Below are 15,767 nucleotides of genomic sequence, written 5' to 3'. Positions count from 1 at the left end.
GCTTTATCTCTTACTTTGTCAAACACTGTATATGGGTATAGTGATGATATTGCTGCGATCCTGCACTCGGGTAATTATATATAATCCCTTTGCCCTCGGCTACAGTTTAAGTCACAACCTGTTATGCTGGAGCGATTCTGCTGATCCAAAGTCCCAGTTTGTCAAAGAGCTTTAATATCTTGCTTTAGGGGGCTTACGGGAAGATTGATTGAAAATAAAGTAAATAATAGATAAATATAATACCCACACCAATACCCATATTTCAAAGGAAATTCTAAAGGAAAAACGCCCTTTGGGCGTGCAAATGCAGCACTGTAAGCTTCAAGAGTCAACACTGGACGCAGGGTTAGAGCCACTCTGACAGAAGGTCCAGAGGCTACAGGATGAGCTCGATGACCGAAGCAGATTTGGGTCATAAAGATTAAACAATTAATAAATCATCTGATGGAGCAGTATTTCCCAAGGTTAGTGAAGCGCGTGTTTTTTTCCCTTTAAATCTCTCTCTCTCTACATATATATATATATGACAGATAATGATATTGTTATATTTCCATAATATCGATGTTATTGCTACTTTTACGATGCTACAGAAATCTTTCATTTCATTTGTTTTCTCCATCTAGCTCTTTAGATGATATAGGAAGGGAAACAAAGTTCACCAGAAAATATGTTTCAAATATTATTTTGATCTTCACTTATTAAATCCTTATTTAAACCACTTCGGTTTAAATAAGGATTTTTTCACCTTCCCTGGCCTAACAGCAGGATACATATTCAGTTTATATTGTATTCGCAAATATAAACGATCTGCCCCTCTATCAGAACAAATTCTGCATGTATTGCATGCATTTAACGGATTGCTCAGTTACTTAAAATCTTGTTACTAATGTCACTAATTATGACTGAATACACTGGACATCGTCAACTTCTGTCATCATGGTGGTTATTTGTGCTGAAGCAATTGGCTCCTCAGATAACCTTGTTATTCAAATGTAATTAGTGAGCAGAAAGTTGATTTTCTCTTTTAAAAATGGCGATTTAATTAGCAATAAAAATAGTCACTGTCATCAGGTATGACCTCAGCTTAATGTCTGTGGTTAAGACGTAACACGTTCTAAGTTTTCCATGATCAGCAAGTGGTGTTATGTATAGTCTATTTTGGATTATTCAACAGTAACTAAATTAAAAAGACATGTGAATCCAGCAGAGGCTGAATGGTCAGTGTCCTCCCATGAAATGAAGGAGAGCAGATGATGAATCTGTGGGTGGTGTCACACATTTAGTGTGAGTTATAAATCAGCAGAGACCCACTGTGCACACTGTTGTTCAGTCACTGGTTGGATCACTGCTGTCTCATTGTCCAGCCCTTTTTGTGATATAAGGTAAAAATTATCCTTTAAAGCAATAGAATATTTGTTTATCTTCCTCGAGAGAAATTATTAATCTTACCTTAGCAAAGGAGGGATTACCAGCTGAAAAGGTAGTTCTATTTTGTCTTACAGAAATAATTTTACAAACCTAAAATGTGATTGTAACCCTGTGTTAAAGATCATATGACTAAATACACTTACCTGTTTTTAGATGGAGCAATGAAGAGAAAGCCACGATGCTAAGACAAATTGTGGTCAAACCCCGGAGACAAGCTTTTTGGGGGGCCGGTTACCCATTTCATCCTCACTCTTCCTCTTGCCTTTCTATGAAGGAGGAAGTTTTTTTAGAAGCTGCAGAATATGGCAATATCCCTGAAGTGAGGCGGATGTTGGAAGAGCTGCCAGAGCTCAATGTTAACTGTGTCAACTACATGGGACAGAATGCACTGCAGCTGGCTGTTGCCAATGAGCATCTAGAACTTACCAGACTTCTTCTAAAGATGAAAGACCTCGCCAGAATAGGAGATGCTTTGCTGTTAGCCATCAGTAAAGGTTACATTCGCATAGTAGAGGCCATACTGAACCACGAGGCTTTTGCAGACAGTCAAAGGCTGACTAACAGCCCCAGCCAGGCAGAGATGCATGATGACTTTTTCTCCTATGATGAGGATGGGACACGGTTCTCTCATGACATCACTCCCATCATTCTGGCTTGCCAGTGCCAAGAGTATGAAATAGTGCATATACTTCTTCTTAAGGGAGCCAGGATAGAAAGACCCCATGACTACTACTGTCAGTGCAAGACCTGTAGTGAGCAGCGGAGGCATGACTCTTTCAGCCATTCACAGTCCCGCATCAATGCATATAAAGGTCTAGCCAGCCCGGCATATCTCTGTCTCTCCAGTGAAGATCCTGTGATGGCAGCGCTGGAACTGAGCAATGAGCTTGCAGTTCTGGCCAACACCGAGAAAGAGTTCAAGGTACAGTAATTACAGTGTTCACTCAGGATGCATATTGATGTTTTTGCCAGTCTGTTTATGTGCTTCACTCATTCACAGTGCATATGCTGCTGTTCTCTGTTACAGAATGATTATAAGAACCTGTCAATGCAGTGTAAAGACTTTGTGGTGGGGCTCCTGGATTTGTGTCGAAACACAGAGGAAGTGGAGGCTATTTTAAATGGGGACAAAGAATCATATCGTAGCTCAGACACCACGAACAGACAAAACCTGATTAGGTTAAAACTTGCAATAAAATATGAGGTTAAGAAGGTAAGCACATGAGCACTCTTTAACTTTTTTTTTTTTTAATCAATCTTGCATCCTTCATCAACCTCATGTTTGAATATGTAAAGTGTGTAAAGTAATCCTTTTCTCTTCCTGTCTCTGTCTGTCTGTCTTTGTCTTGCATGAACACACACATGCACACACGCAAAAAACACATACCTTTAAACTCAAATGAGGCAGTTTGTGGCACATCCAAACTGCCAACAGCAACTCCTTTCCATCTGGTATGAAAACCTATCTCGACTCCACCAGCAAACAACAGCAGTTAAGATTCTTCTTGTTCTCGGTGTAGCTCTTGGGTTGCCTATACTGGCTTTTATTTACTGGATAGCACCATCAAGTAAGGTTAGTTTACAAAAAAAGTTGCACATAACCTAATAACCTGCCATACAAATGTTGCATTATGCCTGCTGAACTTTAAATTGCCAAATTCTGGTAACACTAAGTTAACAAAGCTGTAATGTAGGATTGCGCTGACTTTTTTAGTTTCCTGTGAAGTTTTTCTCATCATCAATGTTTCACTTTTTATGACTGGCTTAAGCACTGCCATGTATCTTTTGATGTATAAAATATATCACTGAAATATGTAAAAAAAAATGTGATTTTAGGTTTTGTTCTGTTTGTTGTCTCTCGCTTCAGTTTGGGAAACTTATGGGCAGCCCTTTCCTGAAGTTTGTGGCGCATGCAGCTTCCTTCATGATATTTCTTTGCCTACTGGTCCTGAATGCAGCAGACCGCTTTGAGGGAACTTCACTGCTGCCCAACATGACCATCCATGATTACCCTTCACAGCTTTTTCGTATGAAGACCACGCCCTTCACCTGGATGGAAATTCTCATCATATCTTGGGTCATAGGTCATAAGCGTAAACACACTTTGTCCCTCACCAATATACTTATGGATTTCTCATTATTTTAGTCAGGGTCCTCATAATATTACACTGCTGTGCATGTCAGGGTAAAAACATCAAAATCATTCAAGATTTATTAATCTTCACACATCTGCTATGATACAAATTGCCCACATTCACCAAGAAAATCTCAAACTACAGACCAGACTTTGAAGCCATGTCAAACATGATTTACCAGTAACAGCAATAAAAATTCCTATGTGATGTAAATACTATCCAAATCTTAGTAATACTGTTTGTACATGATAAGATTTTATTACACTATTTCATATAAGAGAGCAAAAATGGGACTGCCAATCACTTTTTTTTTTCTCCACAGGGAAGATCTGGGAAGAATGTAACAACATTTGGTCCCAGGACATCCGGGAGTACATATCAGAACCCTGGAACCTTCTAGACTTTAGCATCCTCACCATTTTTATGACGTCTTTCACTGCCAGATTAATGGCTTTTTGGCATGCATATTCAGCCCAGTGTTATATTGACAAGCACCATACTAGCCTGTCCAACATGACGTTGCCCTTTGAAATACAGTATTTCCAGCTTGGTAAGTGTAGACCAAAAAAATTCAAGTGTTATTGGTATTATGGGTAAGGATTCAATATTTGTTTACATTGTTAAAATAAAAGGTTGCTGGTCTTAGATTTTAATTTTGTTCTAATGTTGCACTGGACAAAGAGACAAACAAACTTTTAGGTGTTATCTTCATAGCCCAATTAATTTTTTAAAATTCATCATTAAAATGAAAAATGATCTTTATTGGTATTTGATTTATAAATCTTAACACAAGTAATAATATTAACAGACACAAAGTTTAGATCATAAAACCTGTTCTTACATGCAGCATCTCTCTCTCTTTTTCCTAGCTCGAATCCACTGGATGCCCTCAGACCCGCAGCTTATTTCCGAAGGCCTTTACGCAATTGCCGTTGTGCTTAGTTTCTCCCGCATTGCGTACATCCTGCCCGCCAACGAGCGCTTCGGGCCTTTGCAGATCTCTCTGGGAAGGACGGTGAAAGACATATTTAAATTCATGGTGGTGTTCGTAACAGTGTTTGTGGCTTTCATGGTAGGAATGTTCAATCTGTACTCATACTACCTTGGAGCCAAACACAACGATGCCTTTACAACGTAAGTGTCAAACGACTTCAAAAACGCCGTTTTTAGAAAAATATGATCAAATGTTTCCTTTACACACAAAACGTGTCTAATAAATATGGCACAATGGTTGAACTATACTAAATTCTGATTTCTGTATTACTCCAGGCTTGAAGAGAGTTTTAAAACATTATTTTGGGCCATCTTTGGGCTGTCAGAAGTGAAATCAGTGGTGATTGACATCAACCATAAGTTCATTGAGAATGTAGGCTACGTTCTGTACGGGGTGTACAACATCATCATGGTGGTCGTCTTGCTGAATATGCTCATTGCTATGTTTAACAGCTCTTTCCAAGAAATTGAGGTACAACTTCATCACTGATATTTCTAATTTAGAACTGATTTGACTGGTACTATATCTTAAGCCCGATTGCCAAATTTATCAGCGTTTTAAATTTCCATCTTTTTTGTTTTTGTTTTTTTTTGCTGCAGGATGATGCAGATGTCGAGTGGAAATTTGCAAGAGCTAAACTCTGGTTCTCTTACTTTGACCATAGTGGCACACTGCCTGTGCCCTTCAATCTTGTGCCCTGCCCAAAATCAGTATCTTGTCTATTGCTGAGTATAAAGGATTTCATCTGGAATGTACCTCCCGGCAGACACACAAAAAAATCACGCAATGAGATGGAGCTTAACAATGTGAGGCACCACCAGTGTCGTTTGATGAAACAACATTTTAATCAAGGAATTTTCAATTTTGTTGAATGTACTAGTTGGAATATATATCATCTCAGCGGGCCTCAGGGCCTTCTTTTGTCACATTAATAGGTACAGCTTGGGGTTGTAAGTACCTATGTTAACACCTTCTTCTTTTGGTTGTTTTTGGCTTAGTTAAGACGACAGGACGATCTGGCTGGGGAAACATCTCTTTGTCCAACCCGTCATCAAGTAAAGCTTTTTTAAATCTCCAATAACTGCTTAATAAAGGAGCTTTCAGTAAATTGTCTTTCCTGATTAAGGTTTTGCATACATAAACAAGTGCACATAAAAAGTGCAAAGTTTGTCATTTATTTTGGTGTCATCTATGGAATCATACCTATGAAACAGTATAAGGCATAAAATAAATTTGCTGTATATACACATAAGGACCCATAACATGTCAGTCCAAATAGTCCAAATTGTGTCTTGTGTGAGGGAAATAATTAACAGAGCAGAATAAAACTATAATCATGACTTTGTTACTTTATTACAGAAAATAATGAATTGTCTCATTAAAAGATACATCTTAAAAGCACAGAGGGATAAAGATAACAATGAAGTGAATGAAGGTAAGTTCTTCTGAGCTACTTTTCATGCTAGGATCACATAAAAAACACAATTTTATCCTTTTCACTTGCTGTTCCTCAGGTGAACTGAAAGAGATCAAACATGACATCTCCAGTCTTCGCTTTGAGCTCCTGGAAAGGGAGAAGCACGATAAGAAGACACTAACAGAGCTCATGAGGCAGCTGGAAGAAGTAATGCATGCGAAGCAGAAAGAAGAGCAGAAGCATACACTGGATATGGTTTCTTAAAAACAATAAAGATTAGAAATGTATTTACTGGACACACTCCATCGTTCTCATTAATGAGGGATTCAGTCAAGGCCGAATGTTTCTGTGACACAGACTTAACACACAACTTTCAGACACAACTTAGCTGATAAAACTACATATTTTGTATTCATTATAAAAAGAATTCCTCCATTTTCTCCATTGTGTAAACTTATTAATTTGTTTGTCTTTTGATTTTTTTTTCCGTGCCTGTGTCTGAACAGTTTGCTTATTGCTACAATAAAGGAACTGTAATGTAACTTTTCCTGTTGCTTTGACTAGGCTACAGTTCTGAGTTGACTGCTGTCATCTGCATGATTTGTTTTGGAGGTAATTCACCTGGTGCTGAAAACCAGAAAGCGGTTCAGATAAAACAGAAAGATATGTTTGATTGTCTCAGTCGCAACACTCAATTAAGCTTCTTTCTGATAACTGCGCTCAGTGTAGCTGGAGGAAAGTAGTTACTTTTTCTTTAATGTAACTTCAGTTAATCAATACAACTCCAGGCTTGATGTTCAAAACTCTATAAAACTTTTTTCTTAAATGTTGTTCTTTGTCAAAATATTAATTACCCGAGTATAATGTTTATTTAATGTTATTAAAGTTACTGCGGGTTATCTTCATCCCATGAGAGATTATGCGTTTTTAAAATCATTGCACCACATGCTGTTGTGCTCTCTCGTGCTTGGTGTTAGGCAAAATATCTGAGAACAGTGTGACCTGTCATGTAGACATCCAGCTCGCCTCCATATGAGGCAGAAAGACTAAAAGCTACAAACAGGCTTTAACTGCCAAGCCTGTGAATAATGCAGCTGTGAAGCATTTACACCAAGTTTTATAACATGGCTGTTATAAAACAGCGAAACTGATACAATTACCACCAGAAGAATCTATAACATTAACATCCCGAGGAAATTTACCCATGTGTCTGAAATATTCGAAATTTGATTAAATGAGAGGATTTTTCGAAGCCTGTTGGTGGTCAATGGGAGCTATATTTAAAGTTTAAAAACTTGTGCGAAAACTAGGCCATTGCAGCACATTAAAGAACACATTAGGGAGATATGAAGAACAATTACAGCATGAGAATTGTTTCTGATGTTGTCAAAAACATGACGCAGGAGATAGGGGCCAAGGTCGTTGTGTGAATAATAACGACATGCATCAGCAACATTCACATTTCCTTTAAAAATAAAACCCTCTATAATATCTAACAAGGTTGAGGCTAAAGATAAAACAAAAAAGTAATTCAAGGTAAAGGGCAATTTTATAAACAGTAGCCATTAGATGGCCACATGGGTGATAGTCTTCACTTTATCAAAGTCTTTTTATATATTCATCTGTCTACAGTAAAATGATGATGCTTAAACGCAGGGTTAGTTTCCGAGCACTATGAAATCTATTAAATATGAAAAAGGAAACAGTCAATTAAAGTTATAAAAAATATTCCTTTGAAGAAAACTTATAAAACAGACAAAAGTTTGTGATTTAGCAGAAATCACAAGGGTGATGTTGAAAATGATTATCCATTTTGCGAGTTACTGGGGTTTATCTTCGTCTTTCCGATGGCGATAAGAGTTTATAGTACTTTCTCCTTTGGTAATAATGCCTTCCCCATATTTTACTTGATTCATGAACTATAGGGCGGAGACAAAAGACCATTGGCATTGAAGTGATGCACTGTTGATTCTCCTCTTTGGTCTATTGTTTAAGTCTGGTGTGAGCGCAGTGCAACCACATAGATGTCTTGTCTTGGATTCTTCCCCTGGCAACCTTTGGAGGACCGTTATAGTCAGAATGAGGAATACTACGAATATGTGAAACAAGAATAAAAACAATCGATGTGACTTTTAAAGATGACTACTACCAGCACAAGGTTATGCTTATAAATCTGCCGAGATTATCGACTGGGGGTCGTAGTTGCGCTCTCATCAACATTGGCCAAAACTTCATTTTATTTGTGAAGTGAAAAAATATAGATATATATTAATGGAATAGACCTTGTGTGAAAGAAAGACAAGTGACTGCCTTTTTCCACGGGGAGGAGGACTACAGGAAGGTTACCAAATCACAGCTTATCATACACCTTCCAACCTCCGAGCGCCCTCCACTCTCTGTTGTGCGCTTAGAGGTTCACAAAATGGAGAATAAAACAAACGGGAAGATGGGCACCAACAGTACTTCGGTCGCTGATTCCACCGAAACAAGCCTAAGTGACGTGATTGAAGCTGGATACAGTAGGTCGAATACAAAATTGCCGGCCGATTCACGGTTTCTAAATTGCATGTCCTCTGTGCGTAATTTTGGAAACGTTAACACACTGATCCAAGGTCTTAATTCAAGCCCTGACTGCGCAGTTTTTAAAGACTGTAACACAGTCGATCCTTCACTTGGAGCAAAACATTTTTATGACCGTAACAGAGACTATCTTAAATGTGATGGTGTTCCGTGGGAGGATTTTGTTAAACTTCAGAGGACAAACGTGGCCGCATCCGAAAGTTTACCAGGCGCAGGTCTCCCCTCTACCTCCGGGGCTTGCAAGTTCATCAAAGATGAAAAGGAGCCTTCTGTGATTATGGACATCCCCTGTCACAACTTTGATCCATCACTCGAGATTTCCGCTCTCGATACCTGTTCTGACACCGACAGGAAGCAGCACTTAGGGCTTAGCAAAGGTGAATCGACAAGTTTCGATCCCAACGCGCAAACAGCTGGGCAATTGTCGATATATAAGACTGATGTTCCTCGTTGGCAGATGCAAGCATCTCCAGGTGAGACCCAGTATTGGGGACAGTCGGCGGGGGTAAACGAGGACCCGTTCAGAACTAGTGGCTACAATGTGATGCAGAACCAGACCCAGACTCTTCCTCAGAGGAACCCAGCTCCTTTCTCCACATTCCCCGGGTAACTACTACTCAGCGTGATAACTGCCGACAGAATCTTAATTATATTAATCATAACAGTGTCGCAAAACTTTTAACACAGTTTGGATAGGTGTGAATGTTGGCACGTGTAACTCGAGGATCAAAGAGTAGCCTAATTAATTACACAACTGTCAACACATACTTTATCATTTTACAACGACTAACGGTTTTCTAGGTATTTCTGAATGTAACAAAAAATATTTTATCTAGTGCGGAGTCCACAGCGCTCAGTAGTCTTTGTCTGAATATTTTTTCTCTTCACATATATTTACTTTCCCCCCCAGTATGCCACCCCAGAGACTGTGTATGATCTGTAGTGATGAGGCATCTGGCTGCCACTATGGAGTCTTAACGTGTGGGAGCTGTAAAGTATTTTTTAAAAGAGCGGTTGAAGGTGAGCAAAGAAAATCTTTAACAAATGTCAAAATAACCACAGTGTGTGTGTGTGTATATGTGTGTGCGTGTGTGTTTGTGTGTGTGTATGAATCATATATATATATATATATGTATATATATATGTATATATATAGTTTTCACTGCTTTACTCCTTACTGTCTTTTTCTTTCTTTTGATTCTGTCCTCATGTCCCTCATTTAAAATGCTGCACAATGTACTACTAACGTAATACTGCGATATTTAGACAAATGAAAAATCTCTCTTAGTGCTTAGACATGTATTTTCTATGTTAATCTTTATAAATTTTTCCTAAAACCAAGTTAAAAGAATAATAATGACCTTTTGTGGTAGTTGTTAAAGGTTATTAGCAACAGTATCACAGTTACTAGTGTACATCCTGTTCTTCCACTTGGAGTTTTTTTTTTCTCCTGTTATCTTTCAATGTGAGATATATTAGAGCCACTATGTCTCACCGTGGCCATGTCACTCTGTCCTCACAGCCTTGCCTCTATCTAATTTTCTGCCAGAGTGCTGCCTCAGCGTGGAGTAGAGTATTCATGCTAATAGTCAAGAACTCTTCAACACATTCTCTTCTTATTAAAGACCTCTCCCGTTTCCTACATATTTGGAATGGAGAACTGCTAAAAATGTTTTGCATTGTCTGTACCTATTCATTCAACAGGCCATCACAGCTATCTCTGTGCTGGGCGGAATGACTGCATTGTGGACAAAATTCGGAGAAAAAATTGCCCTGCGTGTCGCCTTCGAAAGTGCTATCAAGCAGGAATGATGCTTGGAGGTATCATTTGGTTTTATTTATCATGTAGTCCCAAGAAACCATGATTAAAACCAAAGAGAATATTCTGCATGTTTAGATTAAAAAGAAAATCATGACTCAAAAAAACAACAAAAAACCCCTCAGGATATTTTACTCTTTCAAATGTCTTATTGGCACGAATTTAGTGGTTTCCCATTAGATCAAACCAGAACTTATGTTCACGTCACAGGGAGGAAACTGAAGCGCTTTGGGGCCTTGAAAGACACAGGTTTGACCCCATCCCTGATGTTCCGGTCCCACATGACCATGCCCGGTGACAGCCAAGCCTTGACTCCCATGTCTTACATACCAGGCATTCATGAGCTACAAGTCTCCCAACAAATGCTCAACATCCTTGAAAACATCGAACCAGAGGTGGTGTACTCTGGTCATGACAGCTCCCAGGCTGATGCTCCCCATCTTCTGCTCACCAGTCTCAACAGGCTGTGTGAGAAACAGCTGATGTGGATTGTGAAGTGGTCAAAATCTCTCCCAGGTAACAGCTTTCTGCATCTCAGGGCCATCACAGTTGTTGTCATGGGGATCTAGTGGCGGGCCTTGTTGGAAGTCTAAAGTCCTAAACGCCAAGATAGAAGACTTTGTAATGCCTTGAATATTGTCACCGAGTCAAGTGTTTGACAGGAAATTTTAATATAGTTTAACATGACTGTAAACACCTACTGAGACAAAAATGTTACTGTTACTGGAAAACCATATATATACGAGAAGAAATGTTATGAATGAAATGTTCTTCTTTTTCTTTTTTTTTTTAGGTTTTCGTAATCTACACATCAATGATCAGATGACACTCATCCAGTACTCGTGGATGAACATGATGGTGTTCTCTCTTGGGTGGCGCTCCTTTCAGAATGTCACCGGTGAACATTTGTACTTTGCACCTGATCTGGTTCTTAGCCAGTAAGTAACCACAGTCATCGGCAATTGAAGATGGCTTTCGGTTGGTGATGATTCATGAACTCTTTTATCCATAAGTTAGTGATTTCAGTAGAGAAAGAGTCTACTGGTTATCCAGAGACGTAAACCATTTTGTGCTTTTGTCCATTAGGGAGCAAATGAGGAGATCTCCAATTTACGACCTCTGTCTAGCGATACAGTTTATTCCTCAGGAGTTTGCAAATCTTCAAGTTACACGCGAAGAGTTTCTTTGCATGAAAGCCATAATATTGCTCAACACAGGTAAGACTGTTATGCTAGGGCTGTTCGATATAACCATATATATCGGAATGACGATATAAAAACGTCTATCGTTGCATTTTACGCTATCGTTTGTTTCGTGGTGTCACAAAATAAACTGTTTACGGCAATATTTTTTCATTATTTTGATGGTCACTGTAGTGGCTATATTAATTTCTTAAAGTTCTCTCTTTCTCTTATATTTAATATAACCACACTACAGACAGACAAGCGCTTGTTTTTATGCGTTGTCGTTATTTCGACCTAAAACTTTCACAATAAAGCTCAAGATCCCGTTGAGACTTTTCAAAATAAACTGAATCAGAGATTTTGGTCATATCGCACGGCCCTATTTTACGCTGTTAAGGAGACTTACAAACTAAGCTATGATCAGTTACAGCTGCACTGCACAATAAAGACATTTTTATAAAAGCAGTGTGCATCTTGACAAGATTTATGTAGCAACTGCTATCAATCCTAGTTTTACTAACGGCATTTACCTTTAAAATCATTGCTGGCTGGTACTTGCATAACATCTCCCCAGTATTTCTTTACTTCTTCTAACAATACCGTTTTGAAATGTTTAGTGCAATTTTAAATATGCAAATATCTTCTCTGCACTTAGTGCCTCTTGAAGGATTAAAAAGTCAGGCAGCATTTGATGAAATGAGACAAAACTACATCCGGGAGCTGACCAAGGCTATTCAAATGAAGGAGAAGGGCATCGTGGCAAGTTCCCAGCGATTCTACCACCTCACCAAACTCATGGATGCCATTCATGATGTAGGCTCCCCCACAGAGCTCAGTATAACCGTATATATATTTTTGCCACTTTAACAACTACCAAGACACAAATTGATGTTTCTTTTTTAACAGATAGTAAAGAAGATCAACCTGTTCTGTTTGAGTACCTTCATCCAGGCAGATGCCATGAAAGTGGAGTTTCCAGAGATGATGTCAGAGGTCATTGCCTCCCAGCTTCCCAAGGTCCTTGCTGGCATGGTGAGGCCCCTCTTATTCCACAGCAAATGACATTGCCAACACAGATACTGCAGCTCTGTGAAGACAGCTTGTGTCTGGATTACTCATCCCATTGTTACTGGATTCTTCAGAGCCTTCATTTTGCCAAAATGCCTCTAATTTGCTTGAGGTTAAACAGGAAAACCAGGTTTCTTAAAATGTTTTTAGCAGAGACATATCTTGAAAATTATACATTTAGAGGCATCAATCAATAAAGTTCCTATGTTTTATTCAGGTGTATCCACCATTTCCATTCCTACAAGTTGTGTATAAAACTTGCTTTGAACATAGTAGGTTTTAAGAAAACCATTAGAGATATTTTTGTATTCAAAACAAATAAAAAATAAATACAAAAATGCTAACATTTTTCAAGGAAAGGTGCAGAATAAATTGAAATTTGTGACTTAGGCTAATCAATACAGGATACCAGCATAGTAACTCACCATACCTACTTAAGGAAGGTGAAACCTTTAAAATAACTTTGTTTAAAATATTTATAAGAACGAAAAGTGACCTATGAGCCATATTTTCTTAACAAAACTTAGCTCACCAGCTTTAATTTACATCCATATCTGCATCAACATAAATGTACATGTAAATAATGGGATCTTAATGCGATGCAAGTGACAACTGCAAACATGTTTATTACCATTAATGTTGCACTGTTAAGAAATCCAGACCATTCAGGAAAATAACCACATTTTCTCCTGAGTTATCGCAACTTCTGAGTTCTTTGGCCAGGAAATGCGACAAATTTGAAGTAAAACATTACTGGCTTGACAAGATTAAAGGGTCCAAATGTAAAAAATAAAATAAAATTTATTGTCATGTCTTTATGGATAGGAAGAACACTTGAGGAGAACTTTACTGCTACAAAGCTTTATCTCCACTCACTAACTATAGCAAAGAAATTTGGACAACTGGTCTATCATGCTTAAGTTTATTTATAGACATGTTTATGCACTGTCAGGATACATTAGATGTCTCCAAGGCATCAAACTTCCAGTATATAAAAGGATGCCAAATGTTACATATTTGGGATATGAATATCATTTCAATGATATAACTTGCCCCTGCAAATTCAGACTCTAAGGGAGTACAAGTCCGGCATCGCTGTTCAAGGCCGCTTTGCATTCCTAACATGTAAAAGGAAAAGAAAAGAACATCCTGATCTTGGCAACAGCGAAACTAAAAATGCACTCCCAGAAACAATTTGGCTAGCCAGAGAACCCTTTACTTCAAAGTGACCTTGTTGTTAATTTTTCTTTTATGCTTTTCTTAAACGGTATCAATGAAGTTAACTTTTTATGTAATTAGAAACATTTCTTTAGAAAAATGCTGTGACAGAAAAAGAACTTTATTTGTTAACGCTATGCTTGTCTAGTTGTCATTACCAGTACACCGGTGTATCAAGGACACTTCTCGTAACATTCATTTGTAACATTATAAAACAAACATGTGATATATATCATTGTGAGCAGTGTATAGTAATAATAAAAATAATAATGTCATTAGAAGTAAATATCTTTTGATGTGGAATTACAGAGAAAAAGACTTACAAACTTTAATGTACATTACAGTACCGTGTAGCTACTGAACCAGAAAGTGCACTGCAGCAGTGAGGAGATTCAGTGGATGAGCAATGATCAGAGTACAAAAACATGAAAATTAAGGTGCAAACCCATTATACATTTTTTTTCTATTAGATTCAAATAGATCTTCTCATTTTAAATCACAGCTTGTTAAATTACAGTCAATACAAATGTTTATGAGACAGCAGATTTTCATTAACTTCTTGATGAATATGTTTTGCTAATATAATGGGAAGTTAAAATATGATATTTTTCTGAGAATAAAATGTGTGAAATGGGATATGATATTGTTTGGTGATTTTGTAAGTGAACGCTGTCACTCAGTGCAGCCAGCAGGCAACATAGTTAAATCTAACAATAATGTCCATTCTCCAGAAGCACACAATAGTCATTACAGTAAGGGAGGTATATCTTTGGACTTGTCGCACTGTTTAAGCAATTATTAACCTGCTTGATAACTGCTAAAAATGCATAATATGCATTAGTATAATAATAGGGAGATTTAAGCACATTGTGTGATTTGTTTTCCATGGATACCATGAAAAGATGCAAAGTTTACCACCTGTCAGAGGAAGACAACATAATTCTCTGGGATTAAACCTGTTTTTCCCTCGTATGTTGCTTGGAGCCAGCCTGGTTCAACAGAGGGGTAGACTACAGGACAGAAGAGAGAAAAACATACCGAGCCAGTGAAAAAACAGATTCAGACTTCTGATCTGGAATAAGCTGATTTGAATCACTGAGCCTATATTTGACTGCATAATTTACAAGAATTATTGAATATTAGATTGAGGAGGGCTCTGGGCTAGTCTGCTCTTCAGATTCAGTCCCCATGAAGTATTTGAATTTTAGCCATCGTGAAAGAAACACAAACAGTTTAAACCATTAAAACTAAACTAAATTATTGCGGAGATTCACCAAAACAAAGGGAAACAGCTGTAAAATGTCTGGTAAATACAATCTAGCAGAGATGTGCTGAATTAAGATGTAGAGAAAATGGAGAACAATAAAAGTCTGCCTGCTAGTAAATTGTGGGGAGCATTTGTTGACGTTTTTGCATTTGGCTCTGCTGGCTGTGCTAAGAGGAAACCGGCACTGGTGCCTTTCATTACTAGGTTACAGTGACCTGCCTAGACTGTTTGTGGGCCAAGTCATCTCTTAATGGAAACAAGCAGGAGGCAATAAAAAAAATCTTGGCACTGTTTGGATGTCCATAATGTATATGGGAGTGTCGCGCTAAGAGCAAAAACTTTCCATTTCAACACTGGAAATTCACCAAGTTCCTGCTCTTTGCTGTCAGCACAAGTCAGGCAAATTACCCCCTCTGTGTGTACAGTATTTACACTTCCGATCAGCCTTTCAACGAATCATTTGCAATCTTGAATCCGAACACTTTTGCTGTAAAGCGAAAGTCGGCTTACAAGCAGACAGTTAAATGTGCTTATGTGTTTGCGCTTTTTCTGCTCACCGTTTGAGAAGTGTGCCCCCTGTGGGAAGCTGAGCTCATGACTGTGCTCTGCCTCACAGGAATACATTGCCTTGGCATCTCTGTAAAGACAACAAAAATA

General features: G+C 38.2%; 3 protein-coding genes across 7 annotated transcripts in view; 2 read left to right on the top strand and 1 right to left on the bottom strand.

The window, feature by feature from the left end:
• Nucleotides 1–282: 282 nt before the first annotated feature.
• Nucleotides 283–6,516, top strand: trpc6b (transient receptor potential cation channel, subfamily C, member 6b). The gene is made up of 12 exons (XM_026192743.2): nt 283–464; nt 1,582–2,350; nt 2,456–2,641; nt 2,837–3,001; nt 3,296–3,512; nt 3,886–4,113; nt 4,433–4,697; nt 4,833–5,028; nt 5,157–5,363; nt 5,556–5,612; nt 5,917–5,992; nt 6,072–6,516. The coding sequence occupies exons 1-12, from the start codon at nt 445–447 to the stop codon at nt 6,236–6,238; spliced, it is 2,553 nt and encodes an 850-aa protein (XP_026048528.1). The 5' UTR covers nt 283–444; the 3' UTR covers nt 6,239–6,516.
• Nucleotides 6,517–7,895: 1,379 nt separating this feature from the next.
• pgr (progesterone receptor) lies at nt 7,896–13,361 on the top strand. 2 transcript variants are annotated; one of them, XM_026193701.2, is made up of 9 exons: nt 8,804–8,931; nt 9,012–9,160; nt 9,465–9,574; nt 10,259–10,375; nt 10,584–10,889; nt 11,167–11,311; nt 11,460–11,590; nt 12,213–12,370; nt 12,464–13,361. In XM_026193701.2, the coding sequence occupies exons 2-9, from the start codon at nt 9,012–9,014 to the stop codon at nt 12,617–12,619; spliced, it is 1,272 nt and encodes a 423-aa protein (XP_026049486.1). In that variant the 5' UTR covers nt 8,804–8,931; the 3' UTR covers nt 12,620–13,361. The 2 variants fall into 2 exon arrangements, with proteins under 2 accessions (XP_026049485.1, XP_026049486.1); XM_026193700.2 differs by having other exon boundaries at nt 7,896–9,160.
• A 172-nt stretch (nt 13,362–13,533) lies between these two features.
• arhgap42b (Rho GTPase activating protein 42b) overlaps nt 13,534–15,767 on the bottom strand; it is an 80,594-nt gene continuing 78,360 nt past the window's right edge. For all 4 annotated transcript variants that reach the window (XM_080288371.1, XM_026193698.2, XM_080288373.1 and 1 more), the window contains 2 exons: nt 15,668–15,747; nt 13,534–14,853 (listed from right to left, as the gene is read on the bottom strand). In XM_080288371.1, the coding sequence (XP_080144497.1) occupies nt 14,765–14,853; nt 15,668–15,747 (169 nt within the window). In that variant the 3' untranslated portion in view covers nt 13,534–14,764. The remainder of the gene's footprint in view (nt 14,854–15,667; nt 15,748–15,767) is intronic.

This window comes from Astatotilapia calliptera, chromosome 14, assembly GCF_964374335.1.
Source record: "Astatotilapia calliptera chromosome 14, fAstCal68.1, whole genome shotgun sequence".
In the NCBI taxonomy this organism is placed as follows: Eukaryota; Metazoa; Chordata; class Actinopteri; order Cichliformes; family Cichlidae; genus Astatotilapia; species Astatotilapia calliptera.
This window is presented reverse-complemented; position numbering and strand designations above follow the sequence as displayed.